The sequence below is a fragment of the Theropithecus gelada genome, chromosome 1 (assembly GCF_003255815.1).
Source record: "Theropithecus gelada isolate Dixy chromosome 1, Tgel_1.0, whole genome shotgun sequence".
Classification (NCBI taxonomy): domain Eukaryota; kingdom Metazoa; phylum Chordata; class Mammalia; order Primates; family Cercopithecidae; genus Theropithecus; species Theropithecus gelada.
This window is the reverse complement of record NC_037668.1, coordinates 140,648,818-140,672,115: the sequence shown is the minus strand read 5'-3', so window position 1 is coordinate 140,672,115 and position 23,298 is coordinate 140,648,818. Positions and strand designations below refer to the sequence as shown.

The 23,298-nt window shown below is 37.1% G+C and overlaps 1 protein-coding gene across 1 annotated transcript in view; it reads left to right on the top strand.

Moving 5' to 3' along the window:
- Positions 1-23,298, top strand: part of DNAH14 (dynein axonemal heavy chain 14) — a 507,005-nt gene that overhangs the window by 55,995 nt on the left and 427,712 nt on the right. Inside the window, exons 10-11 of the mRNA XM_025393377.1 lie at positions 9,811-9,955; positions 14,465-14,596. Of these exons, the coding sequence (XP_025249162.1) occupies positions 9,811-9,955; positions 14,465-14,596 (277 nt within the window). The remainder of the gene's footprint in view (positions 1-9,810; positions 9,956-14,464; positions 14,597-23,298) is intronic.

Here is a 23,298-nt window from a genome sequence, read left to right as displayed (position 1 = left end):
GTTCCATGGAAGAAGGTGGAAGGCAGAAGGGCAAGCAAGCAAGCTTGTGAGACAGAGGAAATCATGTTGAATTATTTTATTTTATTTTAGTTATTTAAATTTTTTTTTTTTTTTGAGATGGAGTCTTGCACTGTCACCCAGGCTGGTATGTAGTGGTGCAATCTTGGCTCGCTGCAACCCCCGCCTCCTGGGATTAAGCGATTCTCCTGCCTCAGCTTCCTGAATAGCTAGGATTACAGGCGTCCACCACCACACCCAGCTAATTTTTTGTATTTTTAGTAGAGATAGGGTTTCACTATGTTGGCCAGGCTGGTCTTGAACTCCCAACCTTGTGATCCACCTCCCTCAGCTTCCCAAAGTGGTAGGATTACAGGTGTGAGCTAAGTTCTGGGGTACATGTGCTGGATGTGCAGGTTTGTTACATAGGTAAATGTGTGCCATGGTGGTTTGCTGCACCTATGAACCCACCACCTAGGTATTAAGCCCAGCATGCATGAGCTATTTTTCCTAATGCTCTCCCTCCCCCAACTCTACCTCTAAGCAGGCCCCAGTGTGTGTTGTTTCCCTCTCTGTGTCCATGTGTTCTCATTGTTCAACTCCCACTTATAAGTGAGGACATGCGGTGTTTGGTTGTTTTTCCTGCGTTAGTTTGCTGAGGATAATGGTTTCCAGCTCCATCTATATCCCTGCAAAAGATATGATCTTGTTCCTTTTAATGGCTGCAAAGTATTCCATGGTATATATGTACCACATTTCCTTTATCCAGTCTATCATTAAGGGATATTTGGGTTGATTCCATGTCTTTGCTATTGTGAATAGTGCTGCAGTGAACATACATGAAAAAGCTCAACATCACTGAACATTAGAGAAATGCAAATCAAAACCACATCTCACACCAGTTAGAATGGCGATTATTAAAAAGTCAAGAAACGATGGATGCTGGAAAGGCTGTGGGGAAATAAGAACACTTTTATACTGTTGGTGGGAATGTGAATTAGTTCAACCATTGTGGGAGATGGTGTGGTGAGTCCTCAAAGCTCTAGAACCAGAAATACCATTTGACCCAGCAATTCCATTATTGGGTATATACCCAAAGGAATATAAATCATTCTATTACAAATATATATTTTTAGGAGGATCTCTGTCAGCCAGGCTGGAGTGCAGTGTTGTGATCATAGCTCACTGTAGCCTCAAGCTCCTGTACACAAGCCCTCCTCCCACCTCAGCTTCCCAAGTAGCTGGGACTACAGGCATGTACCACCATGCCTGGCTGATTTTTAAAAACATTTTTAGAGATACAGTCTCACTATGTTTCACAGGCTGGTCTGAAATTCCTTATCCTTCTGCCTCAGTCTTCCATTATTGGGATTAGAGGTGTGATCCACTGTGCCCAGCCTGAACTCTTCTTTTTTATCAGGAGCCTACTCCAGCAGTAATAATGCATTCCCTCAATAATGGCATTAATCCATTCATGAGTGCAGAGCCCTAATGACCTTATCACTCTTAATAGTCCTACCTTTTAATATCATCACAGTGGTAATTAAATGACAACATGAATTTTAGAGGGAACATTCAAACCATAGCAAGGCCCAACCCCTCTGGAGAGGGCAATCTGTTTTACTCAATTTACCTACTCAAATACTAATCTCATCCAGAAATGCCTCAGAGAAAGACCCAAAATAATGTTTAAATAAAAATCTGGGCAACTGCTGGCTCACTCAAGTTCACACATAAATTTAATCACCAGAAATGTTTTGTTAGATTTGTAACTATTACATTTTATGTCAAGTAATTATAAATGGGATTGAGTATTGAATTTACATGTTCATGCATTCATTGCTAGTATATAGAAACAAATTGATTTTCATATATTGATCTTATATGCTATAACCTTGTTGAAGTCACTTAATAGTTCTAGGAGTTTTTTGTATATTTTTTGGGATTTTTTGGGATATTCTATATAGAATATTGGTTATCTGTAAATAGGGACAATTTATTTCTTCATTTCTGATCTATACGGCTTTATTTTCTCTTCTTGCCTTATGTAATGGATGGAACTTCCAGCATTATGTCGAATAAGAGTGGTGAAGAATAGACATTGTTGACTTTTTCCCTATCTTAAAGGAAAGGATTGAGTCTTTCACTATTAAAATTTTAGCTGTAGATTTTTAATAAATGCTCTTTGTCGAGTTGAGGCAGTTTCTCTCTATTCCTATTTTTCTGAGAGTTTTTATCCTAAAAGTGTGCTAAATTTTGTCACATGCTTTTTTCTGTATAAATTTATTTGATCATGTGATTTTTTTCTTCTTTTGTCTATTAATATGGTAAAGTACATTGATAGATTTTTGGATACAAAACCAACTTTGCATCCCTGGAATAAATCCCTATTGGTCATGATGCATAATTCTTTTTACATATTTTAGAGAATTTTCTTGGATAATATTTTGCTACGGATCTTTGCATGAGGAATGATGGTCTGTAGTGTTTTGATATCAGGATGTTACTAGCTTCATAAAATGAACTAGGAAGTGTTTCTTCTTCCTCCTGTTTTCCAGGAGAGATTGTGCAGAATTGGTATTAATTTTTCTTTTTTTCTGTCTTAAATGATATTATATATTTATTTACTTTTATTTTACATTGACAGATTATAGTTGTATATATTTAGGGTACAAAATGATGTTAAAGTTTATGAATACAATGTGGAATAATTAAATCAAGCTAGTTAACATATTTATCACCTCAAACACTTATATTTTTGTGGTGAAAACATTTGAAATTTACTCTTAGCACTTTCAAAATATATAGTACACACCATTATTAACTATATTCACCACACCGTGCTATAGATCTCAAAACAACAACTTATTCTTCCCATCTGAGGCTTTGTATCTTTTGACCATAATCTCCCCCATTTCCCCTACCCTCAGCCTGTGGTAAACACCATCCTACTCCCTGCTTTTTTCAGTTTGATTGCCTGAGATTCTGCTTATGAGAACATGTGTCATTTGTTTTTTTGTGCCTGGCTTATTTAACTTAACATAATGTTCTTCGATTCTATCCATGTTGTGTCATATGACAGAATTTCTTTCTGAATAGTATTCCGTTGCATATAGATACCACATTTTCTTTATCTGTCCATCTGTTAATGGGCACTTGGGTTGATTCCATAACCTGGCTGCTGTGAATAGTGCTGCAGTGAATGTGGAAGTGCAGATATCTCTTTGACATACTTATTTCAAATCTTTTGGGTAAATATTTAGAAGTAGGATTGTTGAATCGTATGGTGACTTTATTTTTAGTTTTTTGAGGAACCTCCATACAGTTTTCCATATGGCTGTACTAATTTATATTCTCACAACATTGTATTAACCTTCCCTTTTCTCCAAATCCTTGCCAACACTCGTTTATTTCTCATTTTTTTGATAGTAGCCTTTCGGAGGTGATATTTCATTGTGTTTTTTAATAGGCTGGACTTTGGCTAGATCATTATGGTTTTAATTTGCATTTCCCTAATGATTAGTGATGTTGAGCATTTGTTTGTTTGTTTGTTTTTTGAGACGGAGTCTTCCTCTGTTGCCCAGGCTGGAGTGCACTGGCGCGATTTCAGCTCCCTGCGACCTCTGCCTCTCGGGTTCAAGCAGTTCTCCTGCCTCAGCCTCCTGAGTAGCAGGGACTACAGGCATGTGCCACCACACCCGGCTGAGCTGCTGTCTTTGATTAGGGTAGGGAAGCTGGCTGGACTCTACTCTCTGGTGAGACCCCGACTGAGCTCTGCAATCAAGCAGAACTGCTGGCTGGACACTGCAATTGTCTTTTATCTGACTGAGCCACAGCATATATTCCCTGGCCTAATGGTACCACTGCAGTTGGGTGGGGTTGTGAGAGGAGCTCCAAGGTTAGGTGGAGTCACTGCTTAGGATGGAGGGGACCAGCTGCTATGCCTAGTACATAATACACAGACAAGGTTTGCCTTCCTGCTTATGCAGGGCCTTGGGGTGGGCTTTGAGCCTGAACTGAGTGCTATTTAACCTTCTGGGTGTGGAAGAACTAGCTTCTGTGCTTTGTTACATTGCACTGTGGTGGGTATTTCTCTCCCTGTATGGGGCGTTGGGGCAGGGTCTGAGGCTGGACTGGAGGCTGAGCCATCTAGGGATATAAGCCAGGTAGAATTTCCCAACACTTCTGAGAGTGACCAGCTAGGATTTGTGAGGGAGCTATGCTGTTAGCTGGTACCTCAGATTGCGTACTACCTCTGGCAGGTACACAGAGCTGCCATCAAGATCTGCAGGCTAATTGCCATGGGCTCTGTCTCCTTGCTTTATCTCTACCTGACCCCAGGTGGTCTAGCCATGCTGTTACCCTCTGTGTTCCTTAAGAAGTGAGACTGAAGTAGACTTCTTGGGAAGCATATCAGAATGCCAGGGAAATGGGATGTCTGCTTTCTATTCTATTTTCCTGCTGTAGAAACTGTGGGCCCTGGGAAATTTTTTCTTTGTTGCAGTGAGCCATCTTGGGGAAAGGAAGGGCAGTGGGATCAAAGTGAGATAAGTTCTCTTATCCTTCAAAGGCAGTTCTTTTTCTTTTTTTTTTTGGTTCTGTGTTCTGTGGTCCATGCAGCTTTCTCAGGCCTTCCCAAGTTTTGGGAACACAAAGGTGTTCTTGTTTGTGAATAGTTGCTAGTTTAACTTTCTGTGGGAGGTAATAAAGTCCTGAGACCCTGTATTTTGACCCTTTACTGATATCTGTGTTAATTCTTCTTTAAGCATTTGGTAGAAATGTCCAGTGAAGTAATCTGGGCCTGGAGATTGCTTCTTTGGAAGTTTTTAAATTACGAATTCAGTTTTCTTGGTAGGTATAGGGCTACTGAGATTATCTGTTTCACATTGGGTGAGTTGTTGTAGTTTGTGTTTTTTGAGGAATTGGTACATTTCATCTAAGTTGTCAGTTTTATGTATAGAATTATTCATAATATTCCCTTATGATACCTTTGATGTCTACAGAATCAATCTTGATATCCTGTTTCATTCCTGTTCCTGATAGTTTGTGTCTTTTCACTTTTTTTCAATTTTATTTGAAGTTTGCTTTATTGATGTTTTCAAAGAATCAGCTCTTTGTTTCATTAATTTTTCTCAATTGTTTTTCTTTTCTCCATTTCATTGATTTCTGCTCCTATCATTATAATTTCTTTCCTCTGTTTGCTTTGGGTTTCATTTGTTCTTTGTTTTCTAAGTTCTTAAAGTGAGAGCCTAGATTATTGATTTTGCAATACCTCTTTAATGTAAGCATTCAGTGCTATAAATTTCTGTCAGCACTGGTTTAGCTGCATACCACGTATTTTGATATGTTGTATTTTCATTCAGTTCACTGAATTTTTAATTTTCCTCGAGTCTTCCTCTTTGACCCATTTAGCAGTGTTTTTTTTTTGTTTTTTTTTTTTGTATTTTTAGTAGAGACGGGGTTTCATTGTGTTAGCCAGGAGGATGGTCTCGATCTCCTGACCTCGTGATCTGCCCGTCTCGGCCTCCCAAAGTGCTGGGATTACAGGCTTGAGCCACCGCGCCCGGCCCATTTAGCAGTGTTTTGTTCAATTTCCAGTGTTTAGAGATTTTGTTTTTTTCCTGTTACTAATTTCTAGTTTGATTTCATTGTGGTGAGAAATCAGTCTGTATGATTTTTTAAAAACTTGTTGAGTTGTTGTTGTTGTTTCCAGGATATGGTCTTTATTGATATATGTTCCATGGGAACTTGAAAAGATTGTGTATTCTTCTGTTGTTGGGTGGAGTATTCTGTAGAACACTGCTTAGACCCACTTGGTTGATAAAGTTGTTTAGCTTTCTAGATCTTTGCTGATCTTCTGCCTAGTTGTTCTGTCAGTTGTTGAGAGAGTGCTGAAGTCTCCAGCTATAATTGTGGATTTGTCTCCTTTTCCTTTCAGTTCAGTTGGACATTTTGCAACCCTATTGTTTGGTGCATACACGCTTAGAATTACTCTATCTTCTTGGTGGATTGATGCTTTTAACATTGTATAGTGTCCCTCAGTATTTCTGGTAGTTTTATTTGTTCTTTGTACTGGTAGTTTTCTTTATTTGGTTTTAGTATAGCCACTGTGTTTTCTTTTGATTAGTGTTTACACAATATATCTTTTCCATCCTTTTACTTTTGATATGCCTATATTTGAAGTGAGTTTCTTATAGACAGCATACAGTTGTGCCATGCATTTTTTTTTTTTTTTTCGAGATGGAGTTTCACTCTTACTGCCTAGGCTAGAGTGCAATGGCAAGATCTCAACTCACCACAACTTTGGTCTCCCGGGTTCAAGCCATTCTCCTGCCTCAGCTTCCCAAGTAGCTGGCATCACAGGCGCCCACCACCACACCCAGCTAATTTTGTATTTTTAGTAGAGACAGGGTTTCTCCATGTTGGTCAGGCTGGTCTCGAACTCCCAACCTCAGGTGATCTGCCCGCCTCGGCCTCCCAGAATGCTGAGATTACAGGTGTGAGCCACTGTGCCTAACCTATGCCATATTTTAAAACCCATTCTACCAATCTCTGTCTTTTAATTGCCATATTTAGACTATTTGAATTTAATCTGATTATTTATATGGGCTTTAAGTTATAAGCCATTTTTTTTTTATTCTGTTAGTTCTCTCTGCTGTTTGTTTCTGTGTTTTATGTTTCCTGCCTTGAACATTTTTAAGAATTCCATTTCGATTTATCTATAGTATTTTTCAATGTATCTCTTTGTGTAGCTTTTTTAATGGCTGCTGTAGTATAAGATTATATATACATTACAGTCTACTGGTGTTATAATTTTATCAGTTTGAACATGTAGCAACCTTTGTGTTTCTTTACCTTCCTGTTTGTAATATATTGTCTTAGCTTTTACGCATACATTTGAAACTTTATCAAACAATGTTATTATTTTTGCTTCTATCATCAAATAGAATTTAGAGAACTCATGAGAGGAATATTCTGTTTGCTTATATTTTTGTTTATCATGTTTTTTCTTCCTTTTTAATGTTGTAGTGTTCCTTCTTTTATTGTTTGGTTGTTTGATTTCTGTTTAAAGAACTTTCTCTAGACATATTTTTTGTGTAGGTCTGTTAGTACACAAGTTCTTTTACTTTTCCTTTGTCTTAGAATGTCTTAATTTCCTCTTAATTCATGAACATTTTTGCTAGATATAGGATTCTGGGTTGACAGTTCCTTTCTTTCAGCACTTGAAAAACATTGTGTCACTTCTAACCTCCATGGTCATTTGAATTGTTTTTCTCCTATAGATAAAGTGTTTTTCCTCTTGCTGATTTCAAGGTTTTTTTCTTTGTGTTTAGTTTTCAGAAGTTTGACTTTGATGTGTCTTGGTTGTGGATTTCTTTGTCTTTATCCTGTTTTGAGTTCCCTTAGCTTCTTGAATCTCTAGGTTTGTGTTTCTTTTGACAAATTTAGAATGTTTCAGCCATTATTTCTTCAAGTATTTTTTATTTTTTTTAAGCCCTGTCTTCTTTAACCTCTCCTTCTGGGACTTCAGACACAAATGCTAGATCAGTTTTGTAAATCCACAGGTGAATGAAGATTTGTTCTTTTTTTTTTTTTTTTTTTTTTTCTTTTTTCTGAGATGGTCACTCTGTTGCCCAGGCTGGATGGAGTGCAGTGGCATGATCTCAGCTCACTACAACCTCTACCTCCTGGGTTCAAGCGATTCACTTCCCTCATTTTTTTTTTTTTTTTTTTGCTGTTGTTTGAATTGGATAATTTCTGTTTTTCTGTCAGTTCACTGATTTGTTTCTCTGTCTACTTCGTTCTATCATTGAGTTCATCCATTGAGTTTTTTGTATTTCTGTCATTGTATTTTTTAATTCTAAAATTTCCATTTGGTTCTTCTTTATGTCTTCTATTTCTTTACATATTACCACCCACTGGGGACAAGTATCCAAGCTCCCTACTTCGCTTTCCCTGAAAACCCTCTGTGGAGGCATTAAGGGTGCTTTATAACAATTCTCCAAGAGTGGAACTCTAGGCTTCCCACTCACCCTTTTTTCCCTATGGTATTTGGCTGGAATAGAATAGTTACTGAATAAAAGTTTCTGTCATGGTAGGCTGCCCTTGTCCTGGTCCTTTACCTAGACAATGGACTTTTTTTTTCTTAATCTGCACCCATTGGCATTTCTAGGTTACTGGTTTCTTCAGCTTCAAGTCTGGGATATATTGGGCAAAAAGAAAACCCAGGGAACTTACCACCATGTCATTTCTAGACACCTTTGCCTTTTCTTCCCCACCCTTCAATGTTTTGTTATGTCGGCTTTAATGTAATATCCAGAGTTTTTAGTTGTGCTGAGCAGGAAGAACAGTGAAAAGTATGTCTATTTCACTTTTCCTGGAATCCAGTACCTGAGTAGTAATAGTCTTTTGTGGTATGTTCCCTAATACCAAGCAGTTCTAGTTTGTGTGTGAGTTATGTTGTGTAGAATGTATTTTGTTTTCTTTGGTAATAAAATAGAAATTTGTGGTGAGTTCCTTATAATACTTATGCTTGAAGACAGTCATTAGTCGATGTGCTATTTTTCTCCTGTCAAATAATGCATTACAGCTATAAATTTTTTCATGTTTTCCATTCTTATAATTACTTTTATGTGCACCCTCCCCATTTTCATATCTATGTTGAAATATGCAAACCAAAATTTAGTACATTTTTAAAGGAAAAAAAGAAAACTTTAAACAAACACTGAATAATGTGAGTCTATTATTACCTAAATTTTGATAGTCAACCTCTTGTTAATAAATACTGAGATTGTATTTGCTTTTTGTGATATTTTACTTTCTGTGATGTGCCACATGTCTTTAGCATAATCTCCTTTTCTGTATCAGATACTTAAAGGGATGTCATCAAATTCTTCTGTGTCTAGGAGTAGTTTTATGTTATGTGAGGCTTATATAATTGGGAGGGTTCTTTAAGATAAATAGTACAGGACTTTGGAATAGGCAGTGTAAATGATGAACCCATGAAGCTTAAAATTCACTAGCTTTATAATATATAAAGCCCTCAACTATAAAATAGAAAGAGGGAAGAGATAATTTCTGATTATTATATTTTCTGTATATTATGAGCTTGATAACCCTTAAAAATCAGCCACTCCAAAGGGATGATTCAGGGCAGAAGGCCCCCTCTTCTCTACACACTGTTGCACAGGGAAGTTTGCTTTACTTGATCCAATTTTTAAGGAACCTCATCTCTTCTACTCTGCCCTTTTCTCCCCAAGTTCTGTCTTTCTATTATTTCCAGTGTAGTTAGTAGTGATTTGTCTCACCTTTGTGATCATTATTTAGACTAGTAGAAAAAGACAGAAAAGAAAAGGGCCCATCTTCTTTATTTTAGGATATAAGTAGTTGGAAATTTTAAGAAACATTCTCCCAATGGTCTGTAATCCAGTTAGTATTTTTTCCTATAATTGGGAGAAAAGTACATTGAAGGAATTTATTTTGATTTAGTGAATTTAATACATTGAGGACATATAATTCATTTTAGATAATACTTCCTCATATTTCAAAATTAGAACTCAGTGGCATAATAGAATGTCATTACTTGTTCCCCCTATTTTGTTCTTATTCAACACACCTAGTCCCCAAAGCCTTGCCTACAACATTATCATCCAAACACAACCCCTAATGCTTACTAATCATTATCATTTAAAATGGGGTAGATGTAAAACATTTTGACTATAAGGATATTAACTAAACCATACTACTTACCTCTAAATTAATTTTATTCATTTTGAATGAGAGATACATCTGTAGAAATTTTTTAACTTTCAGATCATTTTTGTACCACCATCTTTTTTTGGCTGATGACTTATTTCAAGCCTGTTTGCTTTATATAAGAGGACTTTGTGAAGATGCAATTAATCTCAAAAATTATAATGACCATGAAAATAATCTATCTGCCATATGCCTTGTAAAGGTGAGTAGAAGTATACTACTATAAGCTAATATTGGTATATAGAAACTAGGAAGAACATATAGCATTTGAATTAAAAAATATACAGATTTCTAAATTCATAAATAAACCATCTCTTTCGATTACTACTATTCTAAAATATCTGCAAAGAACATGAGTTCCTTGCAATACATTTTAATAGTTAACATTTCTTGTAGTTTCTTCCTTATGAGTAACCTAAGTCCATAAGACCCTTTATTTTCAAATGTATTTCCAAATGTGTAATATTATTTAAAATAATCAGTTACTTCTTATACATAATTGATAGTTATCAACTATTCTTCCTCCTGTATAGCTGTCAAGATATTATCATAAGCTTCAACTCAGAAGTTTTGGTTAAATTTATGAATTCTCCTATTTCAAGATTCTAGAAAAAGTGAGCCTCTTAATGGAATAATTTAATTTCTATAAGATAGCTCTTTTGAGTGGTTAAGTACCTAGAACTAGTCTACAATTGAACAAGATTCTAGCAGTTTTTACTTCACTCACTCAATGTATGAGGGAGAAAAGCAAAATTGGTAGAGTTATCTAGACTAAGAAAGAGGAATTCTTAAGGGGCTTGGACAAGTTAAATATTTGATAATTAGCTCGAAAATCAGTTGTGTTGACTACATGTAACAAGATTAATACTTGTAAATCAACATCTGATGTTTAGAATTGATTATGTGTAGTGATTGATACATAGTAGGTGCTCAACACTAGTCTTTGAATAAAAGAATAAATTAATGAAGGAAGAGGAATTATTACATAGATGTATTTTTTTATACCTGTATTGTTTTATTTTTTATACCTATATTGAGAATGTTTATGTTTCAAAAGCATTAAATTCACCTTAAGTGGGAGACGTTTCACAGAGGAATCTTTTTGATTTGATTTTTATGTAGAAGGAAATAGGATATGGTTTTCATGTAGAAGGAAATAAAATACTCTGTGATATTAGATTGTTTTGTAAATGGCTGAGTGACAAAATTTATTAATTTTTAATGATGGGTGGGAAGGCATAAAACACTTTAAAATACCTTTGAAGTCTGCACCTTAAATGCTAACAAATGATAGAGAACATGACCAGTGATAGAGAAGAAATGTTAGGACTCTTTCCTAGAGACCTTAGGCCATGTCAGCTTTAATATAGAACATCAGGAGGAAGAGAACAAACTTTTCCAGACAATATGTAAGTATTTATTATCTATTATATGCAAAGTGCTGTGCAAAGGAGATGAATACAAAGTGAAAAGCAAAGCTTTGCTGTTTTCAGTCTGCTTACAGTTCATGGGAAGAAATAATTCTTTACATATAAAAATGAAAACTAATTTGAGAGATAGTTTCTTTGTTGTGCTAATCATTCTACCTAATCATTAGCAAAGTATAAGGTAAGAAATGTTTATGTGCAAACAATACTTGTAAAACAGTCATGTTACAGAAATCCAGAGAAGGCAGAGATTAGCCTTATTTGGAATTAAAGTTAGGTCATGCCTCATATTTTGAGCTAGGCTGTACTGGATTTGAATAGCCATAGGGGAGGAGATGAGGCTTTTAAATAAAGAATATTAATGTGAGTAAGGCATTCAATATATATTTGATTTGAAAATTAGATTGGCTCATGAATGTCAGGCCAAGAATAACACAGTAAGGGAAAAGTAGGATTTCAACCTGCCCATAGGGCAGGGGAACTCCTAGTGGTGATTGTTATGAGGGCAATTTACAAGAATGGGAATTTGTGATACTGTATGTGGAAAAGCCAGGTTTCGATGGAGGAAGAGCAGAGATTCATATCCTGGAGAACCAAGCTGGGGTCAGGAGTCAAAGGTGGCTAGTTGTGCATTAGAATTGGAAGGCTATGCATAGCCCAGGGATGCAGACACCAATGAAGACTGACAATGAGGACGTAAGGAGTATGAAGCAAGGTTATGAATGTGAGGAATGGGATTGTTCAGAAGTTAATGCCATTAATGGTGGTCATACGTGTACTCTGCTGGGATGAAAGCATACCTTTAAAGAGGGCGGAATTTCTTGAACCGGAAGGTAAAGAACATATGTTGTTTGTTCAAATCTTTACTTTCAAATGGATGGAACATTATGTTTTTGTATTACCAGAGATGAATTCTTAGCTTAGATGATGGAGATTTCTCCCGGCTAGATTCTGAATGAATTTTGAATAAAATTCACCTATTTGAACAAAACTTAGTTCTAGAGAGATTGTCATTTATCCAAGTTGACAGAATCGTGTAGAGTTGAGACTTTGGATTATGTTTCACATTCGAGTGAAATTTGCTTTATTGTGCTGTATTTGGGTGCTTAATAAAAATGTAAATATTTGTGTCCCATTCCTTTTGCAAGAGAGGGCAGTGAGTGGTACTGGTAATCTACATTTTAAATAGGTTCCTCAGTTAACTCTTATGCAGGATAAATTTTGAGAACTACTCTTAAAGAACAACTATTCAAAGTTTTTGAACATAGTATTTTAGGAAATTATTGTAATACTGGTCTTTGGGAAAAATTGGAAGTGGAGAGATACTTGGGTGATAGAGATCAGTTATTATGGTACTGGATAAATGCAGGTATAAGCAATAAAGACTTTAATTAGAATGTTGTCAGTAAGACCAGAATGGCAGGGAGGTTTTGACAAATTCAGACCCGGTAGTCAGATATGGAACCAGGAGAATGGAAACTTAAAGAGGAAATCCAAAATTTTAAGCAAGAGCAGTACTTTTCAATCTTTTTTGTTGTGGGAAGATACATTTATTAATTTTTATAGTATAACTATATGATAAAAAATAAAGATATCTGCATATTTATTAATGAAAATATATTTTGTTCAGAGAATTAACACAGTAGTGGAAAAATAATACTGAAAGAAGGATGAATGATGGAATATACACGCATGGATGGAACATTATGTTTTTGTATTACCAGAGATTAATTCATAGCATAGTTGATGGAGATTTCCTCCATATAGAGTCTGACTGAATTGTGAATAAAATTAACTTTGTTTGAATCATGTAATTTTACCCTCTTTTTGCTGTGTTGTGGGAAGTCAGGGACCCTGAATGAAGGGACCGGTTGAAGCCACAGCAGAAAAACATGAATTGTGAAGATTTCATGGACATTTATTAGTTCCCCAAATTAATACTTTTATAATTTCTTATGCCTGTCTTTACTGCAGTCTCTGAACATAAATTGTGAAGCTTTCATGGGCATTTATCACTTCCCCAATCAATACTCTTATAATTTCCTATGCCTGTCTTTACTTTAATCTCTTAATCCTATCATCTTCGTAAGCTGAGGATGTATGTCGCCTCAGGACCCTGTGGTGATTGCATTATCTGCACAAATTGTTTGTAAAACGTGTGTTTGAACAATATGAAATCTGGTCACCTTGAAAAAGCACAGGATAACAGCAATTTTCAGGGAAAAAGGGAGATAACCATAAGGTCTGACTGCCTGTGGGACCTGGCAGAATAGGGTCATATTTCTCTTCTTGCAGAAAGCGAATAGGAGAAATATTACTGAATTCTTTTCCCAGCAAGGAATAATCCTGGGAAGGGAATGCATTTCCAGGGGGAGGTCTCTAAAATGGCCGCTCTGGGAGTGTCTGTCTTATGCAGTTGAGGATAAGGGATGAAATATGCCCTGGTCTCCTGCAGCGCCCTCAGGCTTGCTAGGATTAGGAAATTCCAGCCTGGCGAATTCTAGTCAGACTGGTTGTCTGCTTTCAAACTCTGTTTCCTGTTAAGATGTTTATCAATGAGAATGCATGTCCAGTGGGACATGGAACCTCATCAGTAATTGTAATTTTGCCCTGGCCTTGTGATCTTGCTCTGCCATTTGTCTTGTGATATTTTATTGCCTTTTGAAGCATGTGATGTCTGTGACCGACTTCCTATTCATACACTCCTTCCCCTTTTGAAATCCCTAATAAAAACTTGCTGGTTTTGCAGCTCAGGGGGCATCATGGAACCTGCCAATATGTGATGTCACCCGCAGAGGCCCAGCTGTAAAATTTCTCTCTTTGTACTCTTTCTCTTTATTTCTCAGACCGACCAACACTTAGGGAAAATAGAAAAGAACCTACGTTGAAATATTGGGGACTGGTTCCCCTGATAATGCTGTATTTTATCTTTGTGTTTTAAATTGTTACAGATAATTGTGGCTTCAAAAGTAAAAGTAGTTTCTGGGATTGGTGGATTTTCTGCATGCCTAAATGTTTCAAAAACACATCAACTCTTGAATTTTCTGCTTCGGTTTAATCTTAGTTATTATTTAAAACAATAATATATTTTTCTGTATTTTAATCAAGATTTAGTTAGATTTAACAGGTGTTTAAATTTGAGAAACGTGTAAATCATATGGGATATACAGAACAAAATGTAAAATATGGGGTCTTCCTTATGACATGAAAAGACCAAATGTTTTATCTTTTTTAAATATGAATTTTGACTTTCTAACACTGAACATATACTATCATCTAATTAGCTGGATAGTTCTCGAACATATTCTCTAGATGAATTTTGTGAAGAGCAGTTACAGCAAGCTACCCAGGCATTGAAACAACTTGAGGACATCAGGGATAAGGCAATTTCAGAGATGAAAAGTACTTTTCTAAAGGTAATTCTTTAATTATATCGTATTTCTCAAAGTTGCAATTTACTGGCTATAGCAATTGATCCAAATTGCATCCCTGGAAAAAGTATCTGAAATGGGAAGGTAAGGAACAAAGGTGGTTAATTAACAACTAACTGGTACTGTGTATTTACTATATACCATAATTTTTCCAGGTATGATGTAAAATGCAAAGAAATATATATTTTTATATATATGAATGCATATATGTGTATATCTATATACAACTTATGAAATTTAATATATTTAAATGAAAAGGATGATGATTCTCAAACTTAGAGTGGCCAAGAGAATCACCTCAAAGGCTTCATAAAACAAGAGATTTCTGTTTCGGTAGGCACAGTCTGAGGATATACATTTCTTTTCTTTCTTTCTTTCTTTTTTTTTATTTTAATACTTTAAGTTCTGGGATACATGTGCAGAATGTGCAGATTTGTTACATAGGTATACATGTGCCATGGTGGTTTGCTGCACCCATCAACCTATCATCTACATTAGTTATTTCTCCTAATGCTATCCCTCCCCTTACCCCCTACTCCCCGACAGCCCCAGCCCCAGTGTATGATGTTCCCCTCCCTGTGCCTATATGTTCTCATTGTTCAACTCCAACTTATGAGTGAGAACATGCAGTGTTTGTTTTTCTGTTCCTGTGTTAGTTTACTGAGAATGATGGTTTCCAGCTTCATCGGCATCCCTGCAAAGGACGTGAACTCATTATTTTTTATGGTTGTGTAGTTTTCCATGGTGTATATGTGCCATATTTTCCTTTATCCAGGCTAACATTGATGGGCATTTGGGTTGCTTCCAAGTCTTTGCTATTGTGAGTAGTGCTGCAGTAAACATACGTGTGCATGTGTCTAGAATAGAATGATTTATAATCCTTTGGGTATATACACAGTAATGAGATTGTTGGGTCAAATGGTATTTCTAGTTCTAGATCCTTGAGGAATCACTGTCTTCCACAATGGTCAAACTAACTTACACCCCCACCAACAGTGTAGAAGCATTCCTATTTCTCCACAGCATCTGTTGTTTCCTGACTTTTTAATGATCGCCATTCTAACTGGCGTGAGATGGTATCTTGTTGTTTTTATTTGCATTTCTTTAATGACCAGTGATGATGAGCTTTTTTTTTCATATGTTTGTTTGCTGCATGAATGTCTTCTTTTGAAAAGTATCTGTTCATATCCTCTGCCCACCTTTTAATGGGGTTATTTTTTTCTTGTATATTTGTTTAAGTTCTTCGTAGATTCTGGATATTATCCCTTTGTCAGATGGATAGATTGCAAAAGTTTTCTCCCATTCTGTAGGTTGTCTGTTCACTCTGATGATAGTTTCTTTTGCTCTACAGAAGCTCTTTAGTTTAATTAGATCCCATTTGTCAATTTTGGCTTTTGTTGCAATTGCTTTTGGTGTTTTAGTCATGAAGTCTTTGCCCATGCCTCTATTCTGAATGGTATTGCCTAGGTTTTCTTCTAGGGTTTTTATGGTTTTAGGTCTTACATTTAAGTCTTTAATCTGTCTTGAGTTAATTTTTGTATAAGGTATAAAGAAGGGGTCCAGTTTCAGTTTTCTGCATATGGCTAGCCAGTTTTCCCAACACTTTTAATTAAATAGGGAATCCTTTGCCCATTGCTTGTTTTGTCAGGTTTTTCAAAGATCAGATAGTTGTAGATGTGTGGTGTTATTTCTGAGGCCTCTGTTCTGTTCCATTGGTCTATATCTCTGTTTTGGTACCAGTACCATGCTGTTTTGGTTACTGTAGCCTTGTAATATATTGAAGTCAGGTAGCATGATGCCTCCAGCTTTGTTCTTTTTGCTTAGGATTGTCTTGGCTATAAAGGCTCTTGTTTGGTTCCATATTAAATTTAAAGTAGTTTTTTCTAATTATGTGAAGAAAGTCAATGGTAGCTTGATGGGAATAGCATTGAATCTGTAAATTACTTTGGGAAATATGACCATTTTCACAATATTGATTCTTCCTATCCATGAGCATGGAATGTTTTTCCATTTGTTCGTGTCCTCTCTTATTTCCTTGAACAGTTGTTTGTAGTTCTCCTTGAAGAGGTCCTTCACATCTCTTGTAAGTTGTATTTTATTTTCTTTGAAGCAATTGTGAATGGGAGTTTGCTCATGATAGGCTCTCTGTTTGTCTATTATTGGTGTATAGGAATGCTTGTGATTTTTGCACATTGATTTTGTATCCTGAGGCTTTGCTGAAGTTTCTTATCAGTGTAAGGAGTTTTTTGGCTGAGACGATGGGGTTTTCTTAATATACGATCATATCATCTGCAAAGAGAGATACTTTGACTTCCTCTCTTCCTGTTTGAATACCCTTTCTTTCTTTCTCTTGCCATATTGCCCTGGCCAGAACTTCCAATATTATGTTGAATAGGAGTGGTGAGAGAAGGCAACCTTGTCTTGTGCCAGTTTTCAAAGGAAATGCTTCCAGCTTTTGCCTGTTCGTATAATATTGGCTGTGGGTATGTTCCATCAATACCTAGTTTATTGAGACTTTTTAGCATAAAGGGTGTTGAATTTTATCGAAGGCCTTTTCTGCATCTATTGAGATAATCACGTGGATTTTGTCATTGGTTCTGTTTACGTGATGGATTATGTGTATTGATTTGTGTATGTTGAACCAGCCTTGCATCCTAGGGATGAACCTGACTTAATCGTGGTGGATAAGCTTTTTAATGTGCTGCTGGATTTGGTTTGCCAATATTTTGTTGAGGATTTTTGCATCCATGTTCATCAGGGATGTTGGCCTGAAATTTTCTTTTTTTGCGGTTTCTCTGCCAGGCTTTGGTATTAGGATGATACTGGCCTCAGAAAATGAGTTAGGGAGGAGTCCCTCCTTTTCTGTTGTTGGGAATAGTTTCAGATGGAATGGTACCAGCTCCTCTTCGTACCTCTGGTAGAATTCAGCTGTGAATCCATCTGGTCCTGGACTTTTTTTGGTTGGTAGGCTATTAATTACTGCCTCCATTTCAGAACTTGTTATTGGTCTACTCAGGGATTCGTCTTCCTCCTGGTTTAGTCTTGGGAGGTTGTATGTGTCCAGGAATTTGTCCATTTCCTCTAGATTTTCTATTTTATTTGTATAGAGGTATTTACAGTATTCTCTGATGGTAGTTTGTATTTCTGTAGGATCAGTAGTTGTCTCCCCTTTATCATTTTTTATTGTGTCTACTAGATTCTTCTCTCTTTTCTTCTTTATTAGTCTGGCTAGTGGTCTATCCATTTTGTTAATCTTTGAGAAAAAACCAGCTCCTGAATTCATTGATTTTTTGAAGATTTTTTTGTCTCTATCTCCTTCAGTTTTGCTCTGATCTTAGTTACTTCTTGTCTTCTACTAACTTTTGAATTTATTTGCTCTTGCTTCTCTAGTTCTTTTAATTTTGATGTTAGGGTGTCGATTTTAGATATTTCCTGCTTTCTCCTGTGGGCATTGATTGCTATAAGTTTCCCTCTAAACACTACTTTAGCTGTGTCTCAGTGATTCTGGTACGTTATGTGTTTGTTCTCTGTCTTTGTTCTTATTGGTTTCAAAGAACTTAATCATTTCTGCCTTAACTTTGTCATTTACCCAGTAGTCATTCAGAAGCAAGTACTATATGGTGGTGAGAAGAACGTGTATTTTGTTGATTTGGGGTGGAGTGTTGTGTAGATGTCTATTAGGTTTGCTTGGTCCAGAGCTGAGTTCAAGTCCTTAATATCCTTGTTAATTTTCTGTCTCATTGATCTATCTAATATTGACAGTGGGATGTTAAAGTCTCCCACTATTATTGTGTGTGAGTCTAAGCCTCTTTGTAGATCTCTAAGAACTTGCTTTATGAATCTGGGTGCTCCTGTATTAGGTGCATGTATATTTAGGATAGTTAGCCCTTCTTGTTGCATTGATCCCTTTACCATTATGTAATACCCTTCTTTGTCTTTTTTTAATCTTTGTTGGTTTAAGATCTGTTTTATCAGATGCTAGGAATGCAACCTCTGCTTTTTTTTTTTTGCTTTCCATTTGCTTGGTAAATCTTCCTGCATCTCTTTATTTTGAGCCTATGTGTGTCTTTCCACATGAGATATGTCTCCTGAATACAGCACTTGATGGATCTTGACTCTTTATCCAATTTGCCAGTCTGTGTCTTTTAATTGGGGCATTTAGCCTGTGTACATTTAAGGTTAATATTGTTACGTGTGAATTTGATCCTGTCATTATGATGCTAGCTGGTTATTTTGCCCATTAGTTGATGCAGTTTCTTCATAGTATCGATGGTCTTTACAATTTGGCATGTTTTTGCAGTGGCTGGTACCAGTTTTTCCTTTCCGTATTTAGTGGTTCTTTCAGGAGCTCTTGTAAGGCTGGCCTGGTGGTGACAAAATCCCTCAGCATTTGCTTGTCTTTAAATGATATTATTTCTCCTTCACTTGTGAAGCTTAATTTGGCTGGATATGAAATTCTTGGTTGAAAATTCTTTTCTTTAAGAATGTTGAATATTGGCCCCCAGTCTATTCTGTCATGTAGAGTTTCTGCAGTGAGATCTGCTGTTAGTCTGATGGACTTCCCTTTATAGGTAACTCGACCTTTCTCTCTGCCTGACCTTTACTTTTTTTCTTTCGTTTCAGCCTTAGTGAATCTGATGATTATATGTCTTGTAGTTGCTCTTCTCAAGGAGTATCTTTGTGGTATTCTCTGTATTTCCTGAATTTGAATATTGGCCTGTCTTGCTAGGTTGGGGAAGTTCTCCTAGATAATATCCTGAAGAGTGTTTTCCCACTGGGTTCCATTCTCCCCATCACTTTCAGGTACACCAGTCAAACGTAGCTTTGGTCTTTTCACATAGTCTCATATTTCTTTGAGGCTTTGTTCATTCCTTTTCATTGTTTTTTCTCTAGGCTTGTCTTTAAGCTTTATTTCATTAAGTTGATCTTCAATCTCTGATATCCTTTTTCCACTTGATTGCTTTGGCTATTGATGCTTGTGTATGCTTCACAAAGTTGTTGTGCTGAGTTTTTCAGCTCCATCAGGTCATTTATGTTCTTCTGTAAACTGGTTATTCTCGTTAGCAGTTCTTCTAACCTTTTATCAAGGTTCTGACCTTCCTTGCATTGGGTTAGAACATGCTCCTTTAGCTTGGAGGAGTTTGTTATTATCCACTTTCTGAAGCCTACTTCTGTCAGTTTGTCAAACTCATTCTTCATCCAGTTTTGTTCCATTGCTGGTGAGGAGTTGTGATCCTTTGGAGGAGAGGCATTCTAGTTTTTGGAGTTTTCAGCTTTGGTGCACTGGCTTTTCCTCATCTTCGTGGATTTATCTACCTTTGGTCTTTGCTTTTGGTGACCTTCAGATGGAGTTTTTGCATGATCATTTTTTTTTTTTGTTGATGTTGATGCTATTGCTTTCTGTTTGTTAGTTTTTCTTCTACCAGTCAGGCCTCTCATCTGTAGGTCTGCTGGAGTTTGCTGGGGGTCCACTCCAGACCCTGTTTGCCTGGGTGTCACCAGTGGAGGCTGCAGAACAGCAAAGATTGCTTCCTCCTCCTTCCTCTGGAAGCTTTGTCTCAGGGGGCACCTACCAGATACCAGCTGGAGCTCTCCTGTATGAGGTGTCTTTCAACCCCTGCTGGGAAATGTATCCCAGTCAGGAGGCACGGGGATCAGGTACCCACTTGAGGAGGCAGTCTGTCCCTTAGCAGAGCTTGAGCACTATGCTGGAACATCCGTTGCTCTCTTCAGACCTGGCGGGCAGGAACGTTTAAATCTGCTGAAGCTTGCCCACAGCCACCCCGTTCCCCAGATGCTCTGTGCCAAGGAGATGGGAGTTTTATCTATAAGCCCCTGACTGGGGTTGCTGCCTTTCTTTCAGAGATGCCATACCCAGAGAGGAGGAATCTAGAGAGGCAGTCTAGCTACAGTGGCTTTCAGGTGCTGTGGTGGGCTCTGCCCAGTCCAAACTTCCCAGGGGCTTTGTTTACACTGTGAGGGGAAAATTGCCTACTCAAGCCTCAGTAATGGCAGATACCCCTTCCCCCACCAAGCTTGAGCATCCCAGATCGACTTCAGACTGCCGTGCTGGTAGTGAGAATTTCAAGCCGGTGGATCTTAGCTTGCTGGGCTCCTTGGGGGTGGGATCTGTTGAGCAAGACCACTTGGCTCCTTGGCTTCATCCACCTTTCTAGGGGAGTGAATGGTTCTGTCTCGCTGGTGTTCCAGGTGCCACTGAAGTATGAAAAAAACTCCTGCAGCTAGCTTGGTGTTTGCTGTACCAGCCATCCAGTTTTGTGTTTGAAACCCACAGCCCTTGTGGTGTAGGCATCTGAGAGAATTTCCTGGTCTGTGTGTTGCCAAGACCGTGGGAAAAATGTAGTATCTGGGCTGGATAGCCTTGTCCTTCATGGTACAGTCTCTCATGGCTTCCCTTGGCTAGGGGAGGGAGTTCTTTGACCCCTTCCACTTCCTGGGTGAGACAATGCCTCACCCTGCTTTGGCTTGCCCTCTGTGGGCTGTATCCACTGTCTAACCAGTCCCAGTGAGATGAACCAGGTACCTCAGTTGGAAGTGCAGAAATCACTCACTTCTTGCATTGGTCTCACTGGGAGCTGCAGACTGGAGCTGTTTCTGTTTGGCCATCTTGTCTCCCTAGTTTTTTTTTTTTTTTTTTTTTAAGTAGGCACTTATTGCTATAAATTTGCCTGTTAGTATTGCTTTTGCTGTGTCTTATAGGTTTTGATATATTATGTTTCAAATTTTCATTTGGTGAAAGAATTTTAAAATTTCATTCTTAGTTTCTTCACCCATTTGTTGTTCAGGAACTGTTTAATTTTCATGTATTTGTATAGCTTCAACTGTTTCTCTTGTTATTGATGTCTAACTCCATTCCCTTGTGTTCAGATAAGACACTTGATATGATTTTAATTTCTGAAATGTGTTGAGATTTGTGTTCTAAAATATGATCAATCATGGAGAATGTTCCCTGTGCTGGTGAAAATAATGTGTGTTCTGCAGCTGTTGGGCAAAATGTTTTGTAAATGTTTGTGAGGTCCATTTAGTCTATTGTTCAGTTCAAATCTGATGTTTCTTTGTTGGTTTTCTGTCTAGATTATCTATTTGATGCTGAGAGTGGAATGTTGAAGTCCCAAAGTATTATTATATTAGGGTCTATCTCTTCCTTTAGATCTGACAATATTTGCTTTTTAATATCTGGATATTAAAAGATTTAATATCTGGATAGTCCAGTGCTGGGTGCATATATATTTACAATTGTAATATTCTCTTGCTGAGCTGATTCCTTTATTGTTATATAATGTCCTCCATTGTCTATTATTATAGGTTTTCACTTTAAATCTGTTTTGTTGCTATAACCATAGAGACTTCTGCTTGATTTTGGTTTTCGTTTGCATGGAATATCTTTTTTATCCCTTCACTTTCAGTCTATGCATATCTTTACAGGTGTGGTAGGTTTCCTGTAGGCAGCGTATAGTTGAGTCTTGTTTTTTAATCACTCAACCAGTCCACATCTTTTAAATGAGAAATGTAATCCATTTACTTGCAAGGTTATTCTTGATAGATGAGGACTTACTCCTGTAATTTTAGATTGTTTTCTGGTTGTTTTTTAATATCCTTTGTTTCTTCCCCTCTTACTGTTATTTTTGCAGTTAGGTGGTTTTCTGTAGTGATAAGGTTTGATTCATTTGCCTCTCTCCTTTGTGTATCAGCTCTACTAGTGAGTTTTATAGTTTCGCATGTCTGCACAATGGTGGTTATAATCTTTTCACTTCTACTTTTAAGACTCTCCTGAGCATTTCTTGTAAGTCCATTTTAGAGATGAAGAATTTATTCTGTTTGGGAAATGTGTGAGGGGAGAACAAAAGACACACACACAATACCTTAAGGGTAAACAACCTTTATCCCATGTAAATGGCAATGTAGATGTAATAAACAAATTATATAGTAAGCAATTGATATAATAATAAGCAAATGATATAATAAGCAGATTGATATAATAAGCAAATTGCAATGGGAAAAGGAGAAGGAAAAGATATTTACACTCATCAGACTATGGAGGATTTACCACCAGACTGGGAAGCAACAACCTGGGCTCCAGAGTTGGATACCGTACTCACCATACAATGGAGGATTTACCACCAGAGTGGGAAGCAACAGCCTGGGCTCTAGAGTTGGCCACTCATCTGTGCACAGACAAGGAGAGGTCTCATGTAGCTTTGGTTCAGTCTGGGACTGTAGCTCTTATTGTAACAAGTTTTTTGGCATGAGGTCCAGTCAGGAGAGCTTTTCATGACTGGGCTCAAGGAACACAAAAAGGTCCACTTTTTTTTGTGATTGTCTATTGTTTTTCAATAACTAATTTATAGGCTCTGAAACAGTACTGGATGAACGCCTCAAGCAGCTCACACAACCTCTTCTGGGACTTGGTGACCATTGTCCCTTGGTGTCCATGTTCAATTGAGTTCAAATTTAATATTTAACTTTTCCTCCTCAGAATTCCCTCAGTTTTTGCTTGTCTGTAAAAGATTCTATTTATTCTTCATTTCAGAAGAATTTCTCTACTGGGAGTAATATTCTTGGCTGATAGTTTATTTCCTTCAATATTTTGTATATATCATTCCAATATCTCCTGGCCTGTAAACTTTCTGCTGAGAAATCTGCTTATCTAATGGAAATTCCCTTAT